Raw genomic sequence first — 25012 nt, forward strand, 5'->3', positions numbered from 1 at the left:
TGCAATATCAATGCTAAACAATAACTAATACTCTAATACTCTCTAAGTACCAAATATGAGTAGAAATCAGCATTACTGAAAACATGAAACAGTGTTACTTACCAGTTGGCCAGTAACTTTTTAAAAAAAATAATTCTAATCGTGCCTGAGAACACAATATGATTTAGCATGCTTATCAAAGGGCAAAGATTAGAGTGAAGACCAGCACTGCGATCTTTCACAGTTCACAGTAAATTCTGCTTTTTGTAATGAGAATGATTTATAAATCTGACGTCAACAAAAGAGAAAAGTTTCCCTGTGGTTTTCCTTTCAAAATAAAAGCGCTTAATGTTTGAAAGCAAAGAAAAATCAAACATAAATATTATAGTCTAAGTATAATAATGTAATATAAAATAATAATAATAATAATCATCATAATAATTGCCTTTATTATTACTATTATTATTATACTTTACAGTTCACTATTAAAGTACTATTTTGTTACTGGTTTAATTTTTTTTTACATTCGATAATAATAATAATAATAATAATAATAATAATTGCAATTAAATGTTTCCTCAATTTGTTATTTTTTATGAAATAATGCACATATGCAAATTTTCTCAAGTCATCATTGGCAGGTGTGGCAAAATGTTAGTTTTAGGCCAAGCTTATACCATTTTCTGTAGTGTATATGCATTTTTTTTTTTTATTCTAATACCATTTATTTTAACAAAGGTCTATTTTTAATGTGTATTTTACTTGGTATATAAACATCCAGTGGGTAATTAGACTGATTTTGCTGATATAACTGTTACACAAACCTGAAGTTCTGGTTCTCAATAATGGACTAAAAATGTCTTGCATTTCAGTGCTTGAGCGTGTTTGACTGTTAACTTGTGATTCATTGACAAGAAAGAGCAGTTAGAGTTTACTATCGCCTTCTCCGCAGGCTCACTTTCTGGCTATTGTGATTAATTACAGCAAGAACAATTAATTATCAAGGATCCTGGATGAGTCAGAAGCTTAGAGACCTCGAATGTGGACAGAATTTCTACTATAGAGATGTGCTCACAAGAGCACCATTAAGAGAGAGAAAATTAGTGTGAACTTAGAAATGGGGATTTCTAGGCAATCTGCAGAGACGGGGAAGAGACAGAGACAAGAATGACAGGAAGCGAGTGATAAAGGGAGAGAGAGCGAGAGGCAGTAGAGACGACAGCCGTTTGGGAACAAGCTAAATTGCTTTGTGTATTTCATGGCCAGCTTCATCATCAAAGCTAATTACTAACAGCTCTCTAAAGCCCTCTATATTTATCCATCCATTGATCGTGTGCATGTGTGTGTAATTTTGAGTGTTTTCAGCCCTAATTTTGCAAGGAAAGCTTATGCCTCTATTTAAAATGAATTAGATTTTTTGTGGAATGAAATTTGTTACTGTTGTTTTAGTCTTTGATATATTAGTCCAATTCAGCACAAGCTGAGATTGAACTTACCGGGAATGTTGGTACTCAAGGCCCATGAGAAAGTTGCAGACTTGGGGGTCCCCAAACATTTCTGTAGAGCAGTGGCTCTTAACATTTTTAACTCAAAAGCTCCCAAATGTCCTACACAATATTTGAAGCCACCCCTATATACACTGTAAAAAAGATGTTATTAAAACAAAGATCATTGGAGTACATTTAACAAGACTATAAAGTCTTAAAATTTTATTTATAATACCTAATAAAAAGAACCAGATTCAAATTTGCAATGTGTATTTCTAACCCAGTGCATGTGTGTTTTCAGGACATCTAACAGCAGTGGGACTTTGTCCTCATGTGCGTCGATGGAGCCCTGTGTGTCAGATGAACATTTCCAGGCACACAGTCATGCTGAACACACCTTCAGACGCATGGAGGCTTACCTGAGGACCCGGAAACTCTGTGATGTTGTCCTTCTTGCTGGAGAACGCAGAATACCTGCACACAGGTAAAAAACAAACAACCAAAAAAAATAAATGTACATGCACATCTCAAAATGGTTCATTGAAATCACAACCAAGCCTTAAAATGTTGCACTGGAATACGAGCAAAAACAGTCAACCAGTTTGCAGCAAATAATGGTGGAGCCTTCTCTGTGAAACATATTAAAGACAATACAAATGATATCTCTTTCTCTTTTAGTTGAACCAAATAGCCTCAAACTGAACCACAAACTTTAGGAAATCCTGCAACAAGTTTAAGTTTTTCTTCAGCCTGAGTAGATCCAGTCCATGCTGCTGGATCATAAATGCCCTGGAGATGCTGGAGATGAGTGATGGTAGTTACAATTTACTGCTGAATGTAGCAGTAGTGGCACATTTATAGCAGAGTTCATTGTCAGCAAGTATTGCAGTTTCTCATTTTGACGAATAAAACTTTGGACTTTGAAACTGCCATGGTACTATTTTGAGTGTGATTTTTGATAAAGTGTAGTGTCTGTTATAGCAACAGAACATTTGGAATAAGTTATGGTTACAACGGATGAAAACTAAAATGATACTTAAAATAACTTTATGCCCAATTTAAAAGAATGAAAACTAAATTAAAATGAAAAACCAAAAATTAAAGCTAGTGATATTTTCGAAACTCAAGTCAGATCATTTTAACAGGCAATTAAAGAGTTGAGTGGATGTGCATCTAGTCTCTTGTAAACTGGTCATAGATTATATTTGCAAATATTATATGGAAAACGGGGAAATAAATGTTGGCCAATATTTGACCAGATATTAAAGGGTCCCTTTATAATGTTAGTCAAGATTTCTTGCATTAACCAAAAAACGTAATTTAACTTTACATTAAACCTTATCTTTACGAAACCCTTTTATTTTTTTTATTTATTTATTTATTTTGTTAAACACAGTGATATATTTTTAATATAAAATACATTAGTTTAGGGTTTTTTTGTGACGTATGTTTTAGATTTATACTGCTCTGAACACATACATATGATTTTGATATTATTCAAGAGAAAGCATAGTATTTGACAAGTGAGATTTCCCTGTGATGCTGATAGAGTGACAGGTGTTCAACACATATGTATTACACAAGAGTTTGTAGATTTGTGAAGAGGTGGACATTTGTGTTAAACGATTAAGCTACTTGTATTTGAGAATCAGTGTTGTGGAACAAAAGTCTCAAAAGTAATTAAAAATGCAAACGTGCATCCACATATATTTTCAGTTCAGAGTAAAAATGCAAATGCATGTATTTATATGCATATTCAGTTACATTTCAAACTGATCTGTGTGTTTTGTTTAAAGTATTGTAAACATACAGAACAGATTAGAAAAGTTAGATTACAAAATATGTGTGCATTTTGTTGCATGTGAGAATATTTTATACGGTTATTAAAGTGAAATAAAACTGTATCAGACACAGTTGTTGTGTTTCCCCCCCACCGTTCCACAGCTTTTCGCTCATGCTGTTTGTGCATTTTTTGAAATGTTTTTACAGCTTAGATCCTAAGGTTTAAATCCAGCTCAGAGAGTTTGTTCTTTTTTTTTAGTGTGTCATTTCAGTGCATGAACTAAATCAAAATTCAGTCCTCCATACACAGTTATGCACACTCAAAGATGATTTGAATTTGTGTTAATGTAAATTGTATGATGTGAATTTATATTTTGATATGGTAATGGAAATACTTCAGTTTTTGGTGAAGACGTGGTTGGATTTTTATTTTCTATATTGCATTAAAATACTTGAAATTTCACTGGTTTGAGTATGACACCCAGTAAACTTGTTCTCAAATCATAATATTATAAATTACACTTCTGACCTTCAAACACTCTTTGTTAAAAGCAAATTTATGAAAAAGTAATTAGAGACATAACACGTTTAAAGATGCACTGTACTCTTATAATACAGTCTGAACATCCATTTTTTATTTGTCTTTGAAATAGGGATGTAAATTGATTCAGATTCAGAAGACTTTGACATTTCTATGCATGACAGTTTTTCACTTAGTTAAATTCTGCCATACAAATAATGCAAATGACTTTACCTTTGTTAAACATCCCATTTGTTTTGATTTATAAATAAATTGCACGTAAGGATGGTCTGTCGCCATTATTTACTTATGAATGCATGCTTCGCTAAGGACTTCTGTGTGTGTCAGCTCTGATCCAATCAGTTTTAATATAGCCTTTATAGTGTCAAATTAAATAAATGCGTTAATAGCACTGAAAAATGTATTAAATGCATGTGTTAACAAGCAAACTTTGACACCCTATACTTCAGAATCATAGTAGAGTACAGAAACATTTCTATAATTGAAAAATGACCTGTATATTGCAGCACCTTGGCATTCCATCCCTCTATTCTTCTCTGATCTCTCCTCTCCTTCATTATTTTTCCCTCCTCTTTGTGTTGTTTCCACGTGTATGTTGATGGCATAATTCTGCTGATTTCAGGGCTGCCTCGGGCAGCTGGAAGATTTTTGCTGGCGTTTTATTTATAATGATGCACAAAAAGCACACACATGCACTGTAGAGTGAATAGCCTTTGTACTTTTTTAACTAGAACACTATCTACAAGCTAAAATCCCTAAAATCTTGTTTAGCACGCAGACTTTCAGGCTACTATGAGAAAGAGCTTACAAGAAAGCTGAATCAGTTATTCAGTGACACTCTAATATGAGTAAAAACAAAGAACTGCTAAATTATTTTGCTTGTGTGCAAAGGGAAAGGTTTAAAAGCAATCTGCTCGGTGAAAGTGCAGATAGAGAGAGTGAAGGAGAGTGTCAGAGGGCAAATGCTGAGTGTTACTCATGCTGCCAAATGAGTCTCACAGTTTCTAATGTACTTTCACTCCCCGCTTCTCTGCTGAAGCCTCATTTGTGCTCCCTTTCTTTCTCTTTTCTTCTTCCCCTCATTACTTCTTTCATCATAATTCTTGCATGCGTATTCACTGTTACCAGCTTCATGTGTTTCCATATCTCTATATTTGAACGTACCCGCTTCCAGTGGTGCAAGGAAATTTTATGTTCTGGCAAATTCATATGTATTCATACAATCTCATTCGTACATTTTTGCCCCACTGAGGGTTAGGTTTATTTTTTTTTTTTTTTTTTTTTTTTTTTTTATTTTCTCATGAGATTGGGTTGGTTTTTGTACAAATTAAAATATAAATTTATATGAAATAAACTTGTTAAGTAGTTACATTTTCTCATGAGATTGGGTTGGGGGTGGGGGATTGTTTGTGGCATCACAATATGGCGGCAGTTTATGCTATTAATATTAATTAGGCAGGAAAAGAGTAAAATGATTAGTATGTATTCATAACTGCACCACATCCTGTTGCTCAAATGCATTCATTGTCTTTGGAAACATTTTAATTACAAAATGATTATAGTCCCCCTGCAGTCACAAATTTTATCCCTTAAAGGGATAGTTCACCCAAAAATGAAATTTACTCATTTTCAAGCCATCCTAGGTTTTTGTGTCTTTCATCTTTAAGATGGATACAATTGGAGTTATATTAAAAAATGTCCTGGCTCTTCTGAGCTTTATAATTGCAGTGAATAGTGGTAGAGATTTTGAAGCGAAATAAATGCATCCGTCCATCATAAAAAGTGCTCCACGGGGGGTTAATAAAGGTCTTCTGAAGCGAAGCAATGCATTTGTGTAGGAATAATATCCATATTTAAAACTTTATAAACTGTAATCCCTAGCTTCCAGTTATTGTCGTATGATGATGTAGGACATAGGCATAGTGTAAGCATTACATTTTTAAGCATGGATATTGTTCTTACACAAACTCATCGTGTCGCTTCAGAAGGCCTTTATTATCTCCCCGGAGCTGTGTGGAGCACTTTTTATGATTGGATGGATGCACTTTTTTGGGCTTCAAAATCTCGACCCCCATTCACTGACATAATAAAGCTTTTTAATGCAACTCAGATTGTATTCGTCTGAAAGAAGAAAGTCATAAACACCTAGGATGGCTTGAGGGGGAGTAAATCATGGGGTAATTTTCATTTTTGGATGAACTATCCCTTTAAAACTTATCTTTAATGATCAAAATGACACATTTGATTGTTGTTGTTTTTTTTCAGTGAAAGTAATTTCTTCATCCCTTAAAATGGCTTGAATATAACTCTACACCCTTAACTCATTTAGTATACGTGAAATTATGAATATGCTAATTAGTCCCGCCTCTGCTCAATCACACCTGCTTGGACTACCTGCTTCACTTTCACTTGGTTAACTGAAGTAGTAAACACTACAAAATGGTAAGTGGTGATAATTCAGCCATGTATTTTCGAGCCAGAAGCTGATTCTGAAGAGGAAGAGTATTATGCAGGGTTGTCTACAAGTCTCTGTATCAGAATAGTAATGCACAACCTCAGACATGTAATGGTAATTGATATCATTAGCTTTTGGCTTGACTACGTTATCAAACAGCTAATAATGTGTTGCTAATGTTACACAAACCATTTTCCCCTTCGTCATTTCAGACTGCTAGAGAAAAAAAAAAGCCCCAACCCACACGGGCTGTTTCAAAATGCATTTTTAAGAATGCCTTTGGTACACTGAAATTGTAACAAGAAAATGCTCAACAATTGTGTTGATTGATGAATTTGCAAATGGTTTGTCTTTAAGTATATTAAAAACATCTATAATAAATCCATTCTACATATTGGAAAAATTCCATGTCATCCTGACATTGATGTGACGTGGTTAGTATTCAGGTAGAACTTATTCTTATCAGTCAAAATAGAAATTAACTTTGCGGGATAATCTGAGGTTATTTCTAGTTGAGTGTCAAGTTTATAAGGTTTAGAGGTGTCAATTGGTAATCCGTTTTGATGTATTTAATGTAAATGATCAATTTTTTTTTATTAATCTTATTAAACACAACCAGCATTTTTGCAAGCAGAACAATAAATTGCTTTGTAACTTAATATGTAAAGCAAACAAAAACAAACCACACAGAGTTTGCCTTCCTTTCAAGTGACACACACACACACACTCAAACTCACACTCACACTCACACTCACACTCACACTCACACTCACACACACAGACACTCAGCTCTTTGATACAGTATTTAGCATTTTGGCTATAAATCTTATAGATTTTAAGGCACAAGCTTTGACTGTGTGTGTGTGTGTGTATGTGTGTGTGTGTGTGTGTATCTTTGTCTGCAGAGCTGGATTTGAATAGGAAATCCTCATTTAACCATATTTCAGTTAACAGATCCTTAGTGTAATCTCTCTCTATCTGTCTCTGTTTCTCTATTCTGTCTGTTTTCTTTTCCAACTTTTTGTCATGCTTTACCTGCAGCACATAAAAGTGTACTGTATATTCAGTGATCCAGAAGATGTACAGTATGTGTGAAAAAATGACAGCATGTAAAAGCATGTGGGTACTCAGTGAGATATTGTATCATAGTTACTCTCTCGCTCTCTCTTTCTATCACAGACTGGTTCTTTCGTCAGTGTCTGATTACTTTGCGGCCATGTTCACCAGTGATGTCCGAGAGGCAAAACAAGAGGAGGTCAAAATGGAGGGTGTGGATCCTGATGCATTATGGGTCTTGGTACAGTATGCTTACACGGGTATGTGTTTATCTGGAAGAGAATGTTTGATTAGACATACACATACTAAGGATGAACATGCACACACTAAAGACTGTCATTAAAATTTGGTACTAATACCAAAAAACTGAAAATTATTTTAGTATTGTGACTGATATTAAAATTGTATACTATTTTGTGGCAAAAAAGAAAGAAAAATAAAAGAAAATACACTAAAAATAAAATGACTTACTTTTAAAGTACAACATTATAAATGAAAATATGAAAGACTAAATTTGAAATCTTTTAAAGATGTCATTTAACAGATTTATTAAAATATTATTATAAAATGTAATTATTTATTGTTATTAAACATCTATTTTAAGTGTAAATAATTCAATTTGACAGTTAGATAACACTGGATTTAATCATAAAGTAAACATGGGCAATCACCGTGCACAAGTAAATATTCAATAACACACACACACATAGACACACACACACACACACACACACACACACACACACACATATATATATATAAATAAATGAAATAATAATAAAGTTAAATGGAATATAAAAAAATGAAACTTAAATGAGAACTGAAAAGAACAGCTAATTAAAAAGATTAATAAATAGTATATTATGGTACTAAAATATAATAGCTTTTTCTTTTTCTTTTTCTTTTTCTTTTCGCATGTAATTAAAGTCAGTGGGGTCCAGTGTTGTTTTGAACCCCACTGACTTTCATTGTATGGGGTAAAATTATGATGACCCAACAGAGAGGATCTTAAAATAATTTTCCATATTGTTTATGGAGTCATTACTCCAGTCTTCAGTGTCACATGATTTTCCAGAAATCAGTTTATTCTAATATACTGATTTGATGTTCAAGAAACATTTCTCATGATCAACATTAACAACGGGTGTGCTGCTTGATATTTTTTTTGGAAATATTTTGTTGATACATTTTTTAAGATTCTTTGATAAATAGAAAGGTCCAAAAAACAGCATATATTTATTTTGTAACATAAATGTCTGTTCTGTCACATTAATTTCTTTACAAAAATGTATTGCTGACCCCAAACCTTTGAACAGTAGTGTGCTTAATAAATAATTTTTAACATCCATTAACCGAAATGACGGTCTTTCTTTCTACAGGGCGTCTGGAGTTGAGAGAGGACACTATAGAGAGTTTGTTGTCTGCCTCCTGTCTTCTGCAGCTGTCTGCGGTGGTTCAAGCCTGCTGCAGTTATCTCATGAAACAACTCCATCCTTCCAACTGTCTGGGCATTCGATCTTTTGCAGATGCTCAGGGCTGTCTGGACCTCCATAAGGTGGCACACAACTTCACCATGGTGAGGACACACACACACACACACACACACACACACACACTGAAAATAGTTACAGACTGACTTAATTAGTACAGATAATATTCTGGCAAAGTCAAAAGGAGTTTCTACTAAACCTCTTTGTTTTTTATCTTCAGTGAGCACCCCTCTCTCTCCGTCTCATTTTTCTTCTTTTATCACTTCTCTTTCATTCCTCTTTGTTTGTCCTCCTCCCAACCAAGCACATACTGAAGGATTTATCATCTGTAGTTCACAGAGTCAAAAACTTGGAAGTAAATTAGAGGACATTATTGCTTAAACTTATAGAGACGCTGTATATATTTTTTTCAGCGTTCTGTATTGCATTTATGTGAGCAGCTACCTCAGTGAGTGTGTGTATTTGTATTCATACATTGCCATCTGTGTCCATCTGGCTGCCTGTGCCTGTGTCTGTGGGTTTATGAGTGGGCAATTGAGCCCGTTTTAACAGGCGTGGAAGAACTAGTGCTGAAAAAGTTCCCTGAACGAGGCGAGTGTATTTAATTGGACACGCTACTGTTCCCTTTCGCAAATTTTCTGCTCGGCGTTTGATGTTCCACTGCTCCTGAGGGAAACTCATTCAAGAAAATATAACCCATAATAGCCCGCCCACAGTTCACAACAGGGGGGTTGTCATGGAGACTGCACTGAAAACTTGCTTTCCATTTTCCATCCAGTTTCCTATCTGGCTTTCCTTCACTTGTTTTTATTTCATCCCTCCCATCCCCCAACAATGCAATGATGCCCAGGTCTGTAGTCCACTTTTTATTCTCACTCTCTTTCTTATTCTGGGATGTGTGGCCATGTTGGGTAGCAGACCTGCAAAGAAAGCAGGGAAATTGATGCTACATACAAATATGCAAATAACAGTATATTCATGCATAATTAGCAAAATAAATACTATTATCAGTTTTAAGGGAATAGAATATATATCTATCTAGATAGACAGACGTATATGTATCTATGTATGCATGTACGCTTATGTAACTACTGTTTGGGGTTGGAAAGATTTTGGAAAACAATTTAAAAGCAGAAGCAATAAAACCTGTAATATTGTGAACTATAATTACAGTTTAAAATAACTGTTTTCTGTTATAATATATTTTAAAATGTAATTTATTTCTTTAATGCAAGCTGAATTTTCAGCAGCCATTAGTCCAGTTATGAGGGGTACACGATCCTTCAGATATGCTGATTAGAAATATTTCTTATTATTATACATGTTGAAAACAGTAGTGGTGATTTTTGGATGATTAGTAAGTGTAAAAAAAATTATTATAAATGCCATTATTGTCACTTTTGATCAAGTTAAGGCATCCTTGCTGAATAAAAGTATTAATAACTTAAAAAAACTAATTGAGATATATATATATATATATATATATATATATATATATATATATATATATATATATATATATATATATATATAACTATATAACTATATTTAATTATAATTGGAACACATTATGTAACCTGTATCATGCAATAATAATATACTGTTGTTCCACAGTGTTGTTCAATAATATCCTGTGTTTTGTGTTATTGTACAAGGCTGCACTGCTATAAATTGTGTCACTGTGGCTAAACATCTACAAGCACAAACCTGATCTAAACATCACATGCCACTGATTCACCATTTACATCTTTCATTTCTTTGCTTAGCAGGAGTGCACTTTCCCTGTGTGTTTTGTACGTTGCTATGCTGAAAGGCCATTAGTCACACACACACATACTCTGATGGTCTGTGCTTTGACAACTACATCCTCGGTTCCATTAACCAGTCCAGATAATCTCTCTCTCTCTCTCTCTCTCTCTCTCTCTCTCTCTCTCTCTCTCTCTCTCTCTCTCCGTAGGAGCACTTCATGGAGGTCATAAGGCATCAGGAGTTTCTGCTCCTGCCTGCATGTGAGGTGGAGAAGCTTTTAGCTTCTGACGACATGAACGTTCCAGAAGAGGAAACCGTGGTAACAGCTCTCCTTAGCTGGGTCCGCCACGATGCTCCCTCCCGTCAGTCACAGCTTCCTGCTCTTCTCGCTCACATCCGCCTACCCCTGCTTAAACCCCAGGTCAGTCAACCATACATCCATCTGTCCATCAGTCAAGCAGTCAGCCAGTCTTTTATTCTGCTGTGCTGTTGCTTGTTCAGACAGTTTGATCAGTGTGCCTGTAAATCCACATCAGAAGATAATTAATCTGCAGTAATTCATGTGTCAGCTAATCAGTTAATTGAGTGATCCAGTCAGTAAGTCGGTCAGTGACAGTAATTAACGTTCATGTGCTTCCTGAAGTTTTGCAGTCGAATGCTGAACAGCATTTGTACTTTGTCTTTTTTAAAGCAAGTCAGCACATCTTTGTTATGTCCACAGGATCTTTTTTTAATTTCTAAATAAACATATAACACTGTATTTGCTGGTGTGATCCAGCAAATATTAAGTGTACTGTATATTCAAGAGTATAAGGACTATGTGATTGTTGGTTATGATGTTAAGCATTGCAAATACTTCATGCAAGTACACTACTGTTCAAAAGTTTGGGTCATTTAATAAAAAAAAAAATACAACTTTTATACAGAAAAGATGCATTAAATTTGTGAGCAAATACATGAAAAAATCTTTCAGATCCAAATCTTTTCAACGGTATTGTACGCTAATACAGATGTAAGTCGTTAGCTAGCATTACATGCATGCATATGGTTGCATTGTGTAATTTACATGATTTTGCCATCTCAGACAAATTTTGGGGATTGAAAAAAATATCTCTCATTGTAGGGCAAAATTGACCGTCTTTGACCTGAAAGAGAAGACTGAGTGTAGAATAAGTCAGATTACTCTTAAAGGGATAGTTCACCTAAAACTGAATATTCTCTCATCATTTACACACCCTTAAAGGGATAGTTTAAACAAAAATGAAAATTGCCCCATGATTTACACACCCTCAAGCCATCCTAGGTGTATGTGACTTAAAAAATGTCCTGGCTCTTCCAGCCTTTATAATGGCAGTGAATGGGGGATCAAGATTTGAAGCCCAATAAAGTGCATCTATCCATCATAAAAAGTGCTCCACACGGCTCCTGGGGGTTAATAAAGGCCTTCTGAAGTGAATTGATGCAAAATTTCGACCACCATTCACTGCCATTCTAAATTTTGGAAGATCCAGGACATTTTAAAAATATAACTCAGATTGTATTTCTCTGAAAGAAAAAAAGTCATATTCACCTAGGATGGCTTGGGGGTGAGTTGATCATGGGGTAATTTTAATTTCTGGGTAGAATATCCCTTTAAGTTGTTCCAAACCTGTATGAGTTTCTTTCTTCTGCTGAACACAAAAGAAGATATTTTGAATAATGTTTCTGGTCCCCATTGACTTCCATAGTATGTTTTTCCATATTATAGAAATCAGCGGAGACTTGAGGGTCAATTTTCATTTTATTTTTTTCTATCCCCTTTAATTTTCATTATGGAATCAAACATGTACCTGCATTCCATCACATTTTGTCTGTTAATACGTTAAGGCGTAAAAATCAAGCTTGTGTAGCTAGAAGCCTTTGCCTTTACTGTATGTGCTCGTGCAGAGCATTGCTATTTGGCCCTTTTAGTATCAGTGGTCTTTATGTGTGTGTGAAGGTCAGTGCTGTTCTTCTGGGCTGTGAGGCTGTGTACTCTATGATGGGATGCATTTGGAGCCTGGAGAGTGTGATAAGAATGTTTCTCTTTGCCTTATCACATTTTTCCCTTGTACGCACACTCCACTGAAAAGTTTTTCTTGTTGTTGTCTTCTACATGTGAAAAAAATATGTAAACAAATGTTTATGTTTTAAACAGGTTTTTTAAAAAAGGTACAGTTTAATATCGCATTGCAGGGCCTGTATGACGAACATGATAATTGTTGATTATTTCCCTTCACTGTAAAAACAAAATCAGTGAAATTTATGTTTTAAAAAAACAGCAGCTGTGGTTGCCAGAATTTTTCCATAAAAATATGGTACCAACATTCTGATCTAGAAATTCCGAAAATTCAGTCAGTGTTTTCGTTTTGCATGTCAGGTTTAATGTCTCTTTTACCACTGATTTTTGTGTGCCAATCAGAAGTAAAGCGTAATACACGCGTCTAGCTCATTTTGACTGGTTGTCATTATAAAATGCAAATTTTGATGCAACAGAAGCAGACTTGTTAATTGCTACAGATGTCATTGTAATCTTGGAGAATTTTTATGATTGTGCAGGCCTACTGCTATTGATATTATTGTCATGCAATAATAGACAGTCTGTGGGCGGAGGACATATTCACATGGATATGCAGTTTAATTGAGCATCGGCGCTCAAAGCTTTGCACTTTTTCATTTTAAATGCATGATGAATTCCACTGAACTCCCTCTTCCTTCTTTTCTACCTTTCTATTTCTCTCTTCCCCCCTTTTTTCCAAGGTGGCAAAGGAGAAATATTTAAATAATTCCAGATGAGGGTTCTCCCACTCATGGCTGGCTGAGCGGAGTTTGTTCATTTCCATCTAAATGTAAATCGCAGGTTGTTCTGTGCTTTTCAGTGAAGAAAAAATCTTTCTAATCCACTGTCCAGCCGTCATAACTCCAGAACATTCATTTCTCTTCCAACATGTTTCTTCAGTGTTCACGTTCAGTGGAGATGATCGATTTTAGTTCATAACAGATGCACTTGTTCACTGTATGTGATGCAAGCTCTTTCATGAAAGAGGTGGAAATGACTAGCTTTTGTTTTTAGCACGAAGAGGAGAAGAAGAAAGGGAGGAGTGGAGATAAAGAAGTATGGGTTGATGTATGGAGAGTGGGAGGGAGGTGAAAGCAGAGACTGAGGAGGTGGAGATGGTGTTGTATGGGCGGAATATTCAAGCTCTAACTAGAAAACTGTTTTCTGAGCACAGTGATGGATGTGATTATGGATTAAGTGAGGTGGTGCTGAATGATGGTGTGCACACAGATATACATACAGATTCAAATCTCAAGCATGGCTGTGTTAAACAAATGCTGATTGAAACTATATCGGGATGTGCTGAATGTGTTGGTGTTGTGCGGGGTTTGGCAAATCTGCATGTGAATGCATGTTGTTTTTAGTATTATTTATATACTATTATAGTATTTGTTAATATTTTGCATTAGTTCTTATTTTTATATTTCTAGTTTTAAATTTAGTTTTAGTAATTTTATGTGCTTTTGTCATTTTTGTCAAAAATTCTAACTTTCATTAAAGTTATTTTTTTAAGTTTAAAATTTATATGCTGTATATATTTTAGCTTTATTTCAGTTACAGTAAACAGTTTTTAATAGTATTAGTTAACAATGACAACATAATTCTCACCAAATGTAAGTTAAAAATGTGAGTAACTTTATTAGTAGCTAGTAGCTACATCATAATAATACATGGTGTAAAGGAACAGTTCATCAAAAAAATAAGGAGAAAAGAGAGCATTCTTATAAAGAATGTTGTGTGGGTTTGGAATGACATGAGTGTAGAGTATGACATAATATTTTGATAATTAAGTCAAACTGTAAAAATGATTGTGTGACCTTTTCATGATTCAAATAAAAACAACAACAACATACAGTGCAGACCATTTAATTTGGCAGAAATGTATGTGATGGTGCATATGTGGAATTTTTATCACATTATATCGCCATATAAATAGATTAGGAGCAAAATCATTTAAGAAATATTTTCACATTTGGCAAGCACTTCTATTCAGTGGTTATTATATTGAAATAATTATGCATGTGCAAAGTGCTGCTTGATTGCTTGTAACATTGCAAAATGCAAACTATATTATCACTAAGCTCTAATCTGCTAAATGTGAATATAAGGCATGAAGAAATTAAAAGTTCAGCCATGAAACTGTACTTGCGTTCTAATAGGTTCATTCAACTCAATGTTCCCTCTTAATCAGATTCACATACTCATTACTGTTTGTATATATAACCAGGACATATTCAATGAATGCTATGTCTGCACGCTATGCGTGTCCTCATGTTAGCCCACCTCCTCCCCAGCACCACCTGCCTAGATCTGCTATGAGGGATCTTCCTCACTTTAGCAGCAGAAGCATGTTTCCTTTAAATTTTATGATCCGAGCTTTTAGCAGAAGCAAGTCTACTTGCTCTACAGCAGCAGCAGTGACATAGCAGATCTAGTCTATCAGGACCAAACCTCTGCACATTCTTTTTACAATAATAAAGATTTTAGAATTTCATGAGTGAACTTAAGATATTATAAACTTTAACATCATGTCCTTCTGTAAAGATGCATTGAAATAATGTGTATTGTGAAAAGCGCTATAGAAGTAAATTGACTTGGATGCTAAATTTTTACTCGCCTTTGGGAGGTGTGGTGAGAAGCTAATTCCAGGGTTTGTCTGTGTGTGATCTTACAGAGTGTCTCTATGGGGCTATAACACTGCAGCAGAAAATATTATGCCTTTATTACAGTGACTATCCAAGACACCCCTCTAATTAAAAGCTACTCAATTTACTAGCCAGCTGAGAGAGGATATAAACGGGGTAGATGAGAGGATGAATGTGATGAACGAAGACTCGTTAACAGGGCTGCAAGAGGTGTCGTTTGAAGAGGATTATGAGAAAAAGATAGACATGAGAGGAAGAAGAATAGAGAATGTCCTGTGTGATGTTTATGGATGAGGTGGAAATGATTTAGAGTTTTATGTGTTTGTGTGTGTGTGTGTGTGTGTGTGTGTGTGTGTGTGTTTGTGGCTGTTTTAGCTTCCTAAAAGCTTGTCTGCTCAGGAGTAGTAACCTATATAAGAGTCTCTGTATTCTGTTAGAGACCCTGAGGGACACTAGCTCTGTCTCTCACTGGGATTCCCTCCTTTAAAAAAAGAAATGTAGGTAGGACCTTTCATCAGAAGCTTGTTTCCTCTCTTCATCGTGTCCCCTGAGTCCTCTGGGAAGGATTCACTCCTGTCAGGTTATCAAAGTGTGTCTTTAAGTGGATGAGGGTAAGGGTTTGGTTTGGAACCCAGTTTGTTATATAGCTCTTTGTGGCTGTAGTGTTGAAGATTTCATGTCAGAAAAAATGTTTTATGTTTTTGGAAATGTGTTTTCAGATGGTTTGTGCCAGAACTAAGCTTAAAAATAAGAATTTTCCTTTTCTATTTTTTTTCTTCCTCAAATTAGAATATTTTGGAGGATTTAGAGGGTCAGTGATCAATCAGGAATATTTAAATTACTATTATTTCTTTTAATCAAACTGCCAATACTGTGGAGTCATTGATAATCATTCTGTACTAGAGATGCACCGATCGACCCACCAGTGACCAGAATTAGCTGTTTTTCTGCATGATTAGCCCGGATAGGTGACCGGCTGGTCAATCTGATGATTCCGAGCCGGTGTTATGAGATTTTCTGTTTCAGTTTACATTTGTTCATCATTTCATAACTTTTTAAATGTTTTAATATTTATAAATGTGGGAAATGACATCTGTTTTGTTATACAGCAACTCATTTCCCCCTTTTTCCAGTAACAGAGCACTTTTTTTTTTTTTTTTTATTACAGAGAATTTATTTTACGTGAGAGAACATCTAACTTAGTCCAGATTGGGGGAATTGTAATGCTTAATAATTTATTTTATTAATATATAAGCAGCACAACTGTTTTCAACATTGATATTAATAAGAAATGTTTTGTGAGCAGCAAATCAGTATATTAGAATGATTTCTCAAGGATCATGTGACAATGAAGACTGGAGTAATGATGCTGAAAATTCAGCTTTACATCACAGGGATATTGCATATTTGAGTTATTTTACATTGTAAAACTATTTCATAGTGTTACTGCTTTTATTGTATTTTTGGTTAAATAAATGCCGCCTCTTTTGATTGGTGGTGTATACAAGTACAGTGGTATTATCTGAAAACATAATCGATCACCCATTACTTTTTTTTTGTAATCAAAATAAAATGTTCATATATCAAGAATGTTTTATTCTTTGAGGAGGAAGTCTATGCATTTTCCTTCATTTTGATAAAGTATATTTCAAAGCCTCTTTTTAGTCTTTTCTTTGTCTGCAGGAGCTTTGCACATTTAGTTTATGAAAGTTTTGACTATTCTTTAATGCATATTTGCTCTAAGTTTCTGGACTTCAGTTTTTCAGGTCATACCACAGATGTTCAAATGGATTCAAGCCTGTTCTTTCATAGTTTTTGCTGTGTGCTTTGGACCATAGTCCTGCTGGAAAATTAGTCTTCAACATAAACATAGATCTTTGGCTGAAACATGTTCTCCTCAATAATGTGCATCTATTTAGCTCTTTTCTTGTTGTTCTTGTTCCTCCTGTTGAAAGCAACACCAGAGTATGATGTTGCCACCACCATGTTTGCTGGCTGGTCATGGTGTTACCTGTATGCACTGTAGAGCTGTGTTTGGTTTGTGCCAAACAGACCTCAAATTAAACTTCATTAGTCTGAAATTTCTTCCAGAAGATTTCAGGGTTGTCACATGGATTCGAACAATATCCAGCACTGATGTAATGACAGTTTTTTTCTTGACACTTCCTTGCAGATGCCAGATCTGTGACGAGTTTGTTAATGACTGGGACTGTTTTCTTCATTTCGGACAAATAACTCTGCAACCTGTCAGTGTTGTGGCTGGTGTCTAGGTCACTTCTCACACAAATACCCTTCCTGTCTGGACGATTTAAAGCTTTTAGCTAATCTTACAGCTAATCTTCTCTGCAGCACAAATCAACATCTTGAAGTTGGCCTGCAGTTCATTGGTTTTTATGACGGCATTACTGATGTGATTTCAGTTTTTTGAGAAGCAATGTAACAGCCGTGCATTTACCTGAAGTGAGCTGAAGTGTATTCTATAACATTTTAGTATGCAGAGATAAAAATATGTAAACCAAGTTTAAAAAGTACATTTTGCAACATTATCTTAACCATTCAAGTGAGATTGGGGCATAAGTTTGTTTTGCCAGTGGCAGAAGGGAAGAGTGTTTGGGCAGTTATTTTGAGACATTGTTATTTTTGCAATTCCATTTAGTAGCACAACCAATCAATAAAATAAAATAGAAAATAATTGATATTGAAAATAAATGACAATTTTATTATTGATTAATTGTGTCTATGCACTATACACAGAATTTTACATTTAAAATTCATGTAATACAAGTAATGGTATTTTTTTATGAGGGATTAATATGTAATTGGATGTAAAAGAAATACTTTTGAAAAAATAATTTTGAATATGATGTAAGACTTACATTTAAACACTTAATTTTTTTTTTTTCGTACACAATTTTTTTTTTTTTTTTTATCCTATATACCTTCACTATATACACAATCATAACCGTTTTTTTTATAATGTAAGACTTACATTTAAACACTTAAATTTTTTTTTTTTCATACACAATGTGTAGCATAGCCTAGATACCGTCACTATATTTGTTGTCATAACCTTCAGTTTTCACATTGCAACACTGGAATACCTCCCCCCCACCAATAAAATACAGAAAATTTTTATTTTTTAATCCAATTAATAAAACAAATAATCAACAGAATAATCATTAGTTGTAGCCCTAATTAATACATTTCTTAAGACACCTAAATACTCTCCAGATAGAGAACTCTTCATAATCTACATAAAAACATGTAAGCAACAAGGCTAAGAGGGAAATAGTGCTTTGAGAAGGTATTTCCTCCTCTAAACATTATGTATTTTAAACTGTGTAGTTTTTGGTGATATTGGGTCATACAGTTATTGTCTTTTCTTCATGCAGTTTTTAGCCGATATGGAGTCAAATCCACTGCTAAGAGACAGTGTGGAGTGTCAGCGGCTGGTGATGGAAGCCATGAAGTATCATTTGTTACCAGAGAGACGGCCGCTTCTCCAGAGTCCGAGGACACGTCCACGCAAGGCCACTGTCGGGGCACTTTTCGCTGTGGGTGGCATGGATGCCACAAAAGGTATTCCTTTCACATCCTTTTTTTTTAGTTGTTTCTAAAGTTCTATATGCCTTCTATATGCCTCTATATGCCATTTCTCCCTTGTTCACTCTCTCTGTCTGTCAGTCTTTCTCCATTAGTGCAGTGGACTGCTGAGACATTACCATTTTCAGAGTCTTTTGAGTTAATGGTGCTTGCAACATTAAGTGAGTAGGTCAAAAATTAGACAAAAGTTTGTATTTAAATTGGTGTTTTGTCCTCTTTATGGTCAAAGGTCTGATCTGTTATGCACTTGGAAGGTCTGAATTATGTATTGTTTAATGAGGCTGAAGGTGAATGGTATGAACTGAATTCAGAGCTGTGTTGTGTTAATGGTGAATCATATAGGTGATTCAAATAATTCATAGTTCATATCGACTGGTGTATAGAGTGTCATAGTGACGGGACACTTTGTTCCATTCATGTTCTTCATTGGAATTTCATAATATTTCTCAGTAAATTGTTCCAAGGCACGAACTAAACAAACCCAGCTCTGAGATTAATCACAGCATTACATACTTGGATTAGAAGCAAAAAATCTGAAAAAGACTGAAGTCCATTGGACCTGAATGGACTGAAACACTGCAATGTACATAATTATACAATATAAAACTCTTGATTTATAAACATTTTATGTATAAAATAGAATCTAATTTACATTTTATTGCAAAATAGTCAGCTAAATCCTAATATATTGTTTGGAATTGTAAGGAGATTTTATTATATAATTTGCAATGATTCATTGGTATGAGTTCACTACTGGGCTCTTTTGCTGTGTTTCTTGTTTCTATGGTATTGACAATATCTTTGATTACATTTTTACTTCTGGAACCAAATGTTGCACTGGCCTTTAAAGGAGAAGAATCAGGTTTTCAAGGGTTTTTGAAGCGGCTCTGTAGCTTCCCTACTATAATCTTACTCATTCTATGCAATTACTGTACATTTTTAGAAGGTAAAATAAGCTGATTGTCTAAAAAAAGGATTGAGACTTCAGCTTCCACAGTTTGCTCCTTAGGGCTTTATACTTCCTGTTGTTTTTTTTCTTATTTTAGCTTATTAACTCAGAGATGATATTTCTCTTAAAAACAGGTTTGTCTTTTTGTCTTTTGTGATTTCTCTGTACCCAGAATACCTAATCAGCCTTGATTTGTTAATGTTTGTTAATTTTACAGTAAATGTATGTTGTTTATTAATTTATTTAAATTTTTTGCAGATTTTCACTTTTTTATTTTCATGCATAAACCTCACAAAATGTACTTTGTAATTTTTATATTTAATTTATAACAGCCATTTTTTTCTTCAGATTTCTACTTTCTGTAAAAGTCAAGGCTTTAAAGGCTTTTTTGTTCTCTGTATTGATATAAGGGAATGTTTGTGCAGTCTTGCATGTGTGTACAGAGCTAATAGTGTGGCTTACAGATAGACCAGACTCATGTACAGGTGTTTTTAAAACTGATTGTAATTGTTTTTAAAGGGGCCACTAGTATTGAGCAGTACTGTTTACGGAGGGACACCTGGCGGCAGGTGGCTGTCATGAGTGGAAGAAGGCTGCAGTTCGGCGTGGCGGTTCTTGACGACCGCCTCTATGTGGTCGGGGGACGAGATGGACTCAAGACCCTCAACACAGTAGAGTGTTACAACCCCCGCAGCAAGAGCTGGAGCGTCATGCCCCCCATGTCCACACACAGACACGGCCTGGGTGAGGAATTACATTTGCATTTAGTGTCTTCATTGGACTTTTCATGATAATTCACAATATTAATTGCTTGACACAATATTTAGAGCCTGGTGAAATCAGTTTATTACTATTATCAACTTTATTATTGTTTTTATTACTTTAAGAATTAAATTCTACTGTACGATATCAATATACTTCTGTCATAATTTCTTCAAGTTAAACCAAACTTTTATTTTGACATGTTATAGTGAAGATTTTTGGTTTCTGTATTTTATAAATGTTTTATTCATTCACACAAAACAGAACATGCTTTTTGTGGTTTAATATTAATAGACACTAGTCTATTTAATGATTTAGTTAATCATAGATCCCAAATTCTGAGACATTCCATGTTATATATGTATATTCTATGTTTATGACTTGATTTTGTGCTTCTGTCCATGTTTCTGCACTGCAGAAATCATAAGGCCTACACAATATTTTCAAGCATATTACACTTGAAGAATCTTTAAAAGCCACATGAAGGCTTATGTGCGACATCTCATAATTTGTGTGTGTGTGTGTTTGTAGGCGTTGCAGTGTTAGAAGGCCCCATGTATGCAGTGGGAGGTCATGACGGTTGGAGTTATCTCAGCACGGTGGAGCGCTGGGACCCTCAAGCTCGCCAATGGAGCTTTGTTGCATCCATGGCAACACCTCGAAGCACTGTGGGAGTTGCAGTGTTAAACACCAAGTAAGCATAGATGGCATAAAAGCATGCTTCTAACTGAACAGACTCCATGTCTGCCATTAAAACGCTGTCTGTCTGTTTAATCTATAATCCTCTCCTTTTCTGTCTCTTTTTTAAGCTATATGCTGTGGGCGGCCGGGATGGAAGTTCATGTCTGAAATCAGTGGAGTGTTTCGATCCTCACACTAACAAATGGAGCAGCTGCGCTCCCATGTCTAAGCGCAGAGGCGGTGTTGGTGTAGCGACGTGGAATGGCTTTCTGTATGCCATCGGTGGCCATGATGCCCCAGCGTCAAGCTTAGCCTCTCGACTGTCAGACTGCGTCGAAAGGTAAGAGGGACAAAATCAAAAGGTTCAGAATGGGGTCAGTGGGTCAACGTTTAGGGGTAGAAACTTCTTTCTGCAGTTTTCTGACAAAATAAAAGCAGTCGTTTCACATTATTATTAATATTATATTATTTTTCTTGAATGGTATTTATTTTACAGTGAAAATATCCCTTTAGTTATATTTCTTATTTTGTTTATTTATTTATTTTAGTTTGTTATAACTACAGTTATCTGGTTAATCACAGACTAACCTATTTTTGGGTCACTGAGAAACTCTGCTGTAGTCTTAACTCAAGAGTGTTCTCATGTTGTGTAAGTGGCAAATGCCGGTATATGTCGCTTAAAATAGTCATATGCTATGGTTAGGTCTGAATGTGTTTACATCAAAGTGCTACAGATGAGTCCCTGAAGAGAAACTGACTTAATAAGTGCTCTAGAAACTTGTAGTGCAGGTTAGTAAAGGATATGAGGTTTTCCTCTAATTGTTTCATAGCTGAGAGTGAGTCAGAGGATGTATGCACTCTGATAAAGTTTTCTGACATTCAGTACCACGTGTTCTTTATAGAATTCTTCTGTCATTTAGACTAGAGAGCGTGTCATAAAACCACCCATTTCTGCACAGCTTCATTCTCACCAGCGTTTTGTGCACGAAAAGACAGAAAAAAGAAAAAAGATGTTGCATCTATGTAATCTATTCTGATTTCCATTCTTTTTTATTCATAATGGAAAAAATCCTAGTCTGTTGCATAAACCAGTTAAATTATTCGTATTTTCTGGATTTCTATTACACAAATGCTTCCAAACAAACTTGTGCATACCTTCATCACACCATCTGAGCACCACATGACACTGCAGCTTGTGTTTTAATAAAAAATTGTGAGATTCAATTTGAACAGAAGCATAGGTAAAGTCCCACTTGTGATTTAAGCATGATATTGTGAAAAAAAAATTAATAATAATTTTTTTTATCATAGCGACTTTCCAAATGAATGAAGAGATAAAAGCTTTTCTTTGAGAGCAGAAACACTACAGCATTTTGATTTTATGAGCTGCTTCGTGTTGTAAGTACATTTAGCTAACATCAGTCTGCTGGGATGGTTTTTTTCTGGGTGGTTAGTAGGCCTCTGAGTGTGATTTTTCTCTTGGTCATGTCTTGGAATGTATTTGGTTTTTAGTGTGAATGACTCATGCTCATCATCTTCTCTCATCTGTCTGTCTCTCTGTCTCTGTCTGCATCTTTATTTAAAAGAGCTGTCTGTCTGCTGAACATTTCCTGCACCCAGACTGCTCTCAGTCTCTGCCAGTCAACATTTGTTTGGCAGGTCCTTCATTTCTGACAGAACGGAGACACAGATGCACGTTTCCTACCTGCATATCTTACACATCTCTTTGTCTTTTATGTTCATCAAGGCTGTATTTATTTGATCAAAAACACAGTAAGAACAGTACTTTTGTAAAATATTATTACAACCTAAAATAACTTTCTATTTTAATATATTTCAAATGTTATTTATTTCTGTGATGCAAAGCTGAATTTCCAGCATCATTACTCCAGTCTTCAGTGTCACATGATCTTCAGAAATCATTCTAATATGCTGATTTGCTGCTCAAAAAACATTTATTGTTTTTTTACCAGTTTTTTTTTACCAGTGTTGAAAAAAGTTTCTTTCCCAGGGATTCTTTATCAAGTTAAAAATAAGCTTCTTTTTTTTTTTTTTAATAAAAATAATTTTTTTGTAGTATTATAAAGATATTTAATGTCACTTTTGACATTAAATTACAAATATTGATTTATTTCTATTTCACGCTCAAAAAAAATTTAATAGAATTCTGTGGTGGAAATGACATTGGTAGAAAGTACATTTGTAAAATTTAGGGAATAAAATTGAAAATAAATGTTTCTTGCTGAGACTAATTTCAAAACTAGCATTTTATGTATCCAAAATACAAATAATTAAAATGTTTAAATATTTTGCATAATATGAGAATGTTACAGACTGTTTGTAAATGACACACAGTGAATAAATAAGATGATTTTGTTTTGTTTTCTTAACACATCATATTTTTGTGCTTTGTTTTTAAGCACTTTGCCACCACTGCTTTTTCCTAAAGAAATACAAATAACTTTATATACAACATTATTGGGGCAAAATTGCAGTGTGGTGTAGTCATGCAATCCAATTTCAAAATGTCTGTGCACCTATGAGTGAGTCGTTAGGGTATTTAAATCTGTGATTTTATGAATAATATATGTATCTATGAATAATAATGGATTTCTGTGAAAGTCTAATATAGGTTTGTTGGCAAAAAAGCCAATTTATATGACACTTGAGGTGCAGAGATGGCATGGTCTACTGAAATATAAAAGTAGTTAATATTTGTAAATCAGCTTGTCTATATAATTCATCTGTTTACCACTTCTTCCAGGTATGACCCAAAGACAGACGTGTGGACAGCAGTGGCTCCCATGAGCCTCAGCAGAGACGCTGTGGGGGTGTGTCTTCTGGGGGACCGTCTGTATGCTGTCGGTGGTTATGATGGTCAGGTGTATCTGAACACCGTGGAAGCCTACGACCCCCAAACCAATGAGTGGACACAGGTAAACACATAGAGTTAGTGTTTGTCCATCCACCTGACTTTCTAGTAATATCTGCAGATTTACATTATTCATCCATCTGCTCCTCCCTTCGTGTCACAAGTAACAGCTCCTTTTTCTGTTGCGGCGTGATTCTGCCTCATTCCTCCTGGCGCTGTTTGTTCATTATGTAAATGCAAGACCTCGATCATTGTGACAGAAGCACAGCTCTTCTCTGCATCACGGCGTCTGTTATTACCTCTCGCTATAGCAACCGGCTGATTTCTCCTGGGCTTCATTTCTCGTTATGTTTTTAGGCGACGTTTCCTTCGCCCACATGCTGAGAGTTCATATTGTTTCGTTTGTAAGCCTTGGGATGTGTGTGGGTAACGATGTGTTTGTGTTTGTGTATGTGCGCGGGAGAGAGAGCATTAAGCAGCGTGTGTGTTTTTGACAGAGAGAAACTGATTCATCATTGAGAACATCAATCCCATTAACGCATGATCGTTCTCTCTAATTGGGATTTGTGTTTTTTTTGTTCTAGGTGGCGCCGTTGTGTTTAGGCCGAGCCGGAGCTTGTGTGGTTGCAGTGAAGCTTTGAAATGCGTCCTGCTGTCAATCATCTCCATGGTGACCGTCGTACAGTACAAGCCTCCAGTCCAGTGCTCTTGTTGTAGTGTATCCAGACAGATCTGAGCATCTGCTGACCAGAGCAGAGAAAATCACTTACTGACATACAGCTGAATACTCAGCTGTGCTCTTCCTTTATGTCTTCTAGTATGTATTTATCTATTAAAAGCAGTTTTTTTTTTTTATGGCTGTGCACATCAAGACAGACATCCTC

General features: G+C 35.2%; 1 protein-coding gene across 7 annotated transcripts in view; it reads left to right on the forward strand.

Moving 5' to 3' along the window:
- Positions 1 to 25012, forward strand: part of LOC109096431 (kelch-like protein 5) — a 46303-nt gene extending 21291 nt beyond the window's left edge. For all 7 annotated transcript variants that reach the window (XM_042766583.1, XM_042766596.1, XM_042766575.1 and 4 more), the window contains 10 exons: positions 1768 to 1950; positions 7424 to 7560; positions 8680 to 8876; positions 10748 to 10960; positions 18654 to 18840; positions 20333 to 20557; positions 21107 to 21269; positions 21384 to 21596; positions 24021 to 24192; positions 24713 to 25012. In XM_042766583.1, coding sequence (XP_042622517.1) covers positions 1808 to 1950; positions 7424 to 7560; positions 8680 to 8876; positions 10748 to 10960; positions 18654 to 18840; positions 20333 to 20557; positions 21107 to 21269; positions 21384 to 21596; positions 24021 to 24192; positions 24713 to 24769 — 1707 coding nt within the window. In that variant the 5' untranslated portion in view covers positions 1768 to 1807 and the 3' untranslated portion in view covers positions 24770 to 25012. The remainder of the gene's footprint in view (positions 1 to 1767; positions 1951 to 7423; positions 7561 to 8679; positions 8877 to 10747; positions 10961 to 18653; positions 18841 to 20332; positions 20558 to 21106; positions 21270 to 21383; positions 21597 to 24020; positions 24193 to 24712) is intronic.

This window comes from Cyprinus carpio, chromosome A1 (assembly GCF_018340385.1).
Source record: "Cyprinus carpio isolate SPL01 chromosome A1, ASM1834038v1, whole genome shotgun sequence".
Lineage (NCBI taxonomy): Eukaryota > Metazoa > Chordata > Actinopteri > Cypriniformes > Cyprinidae > Cyprinus > Cyprinus carpio.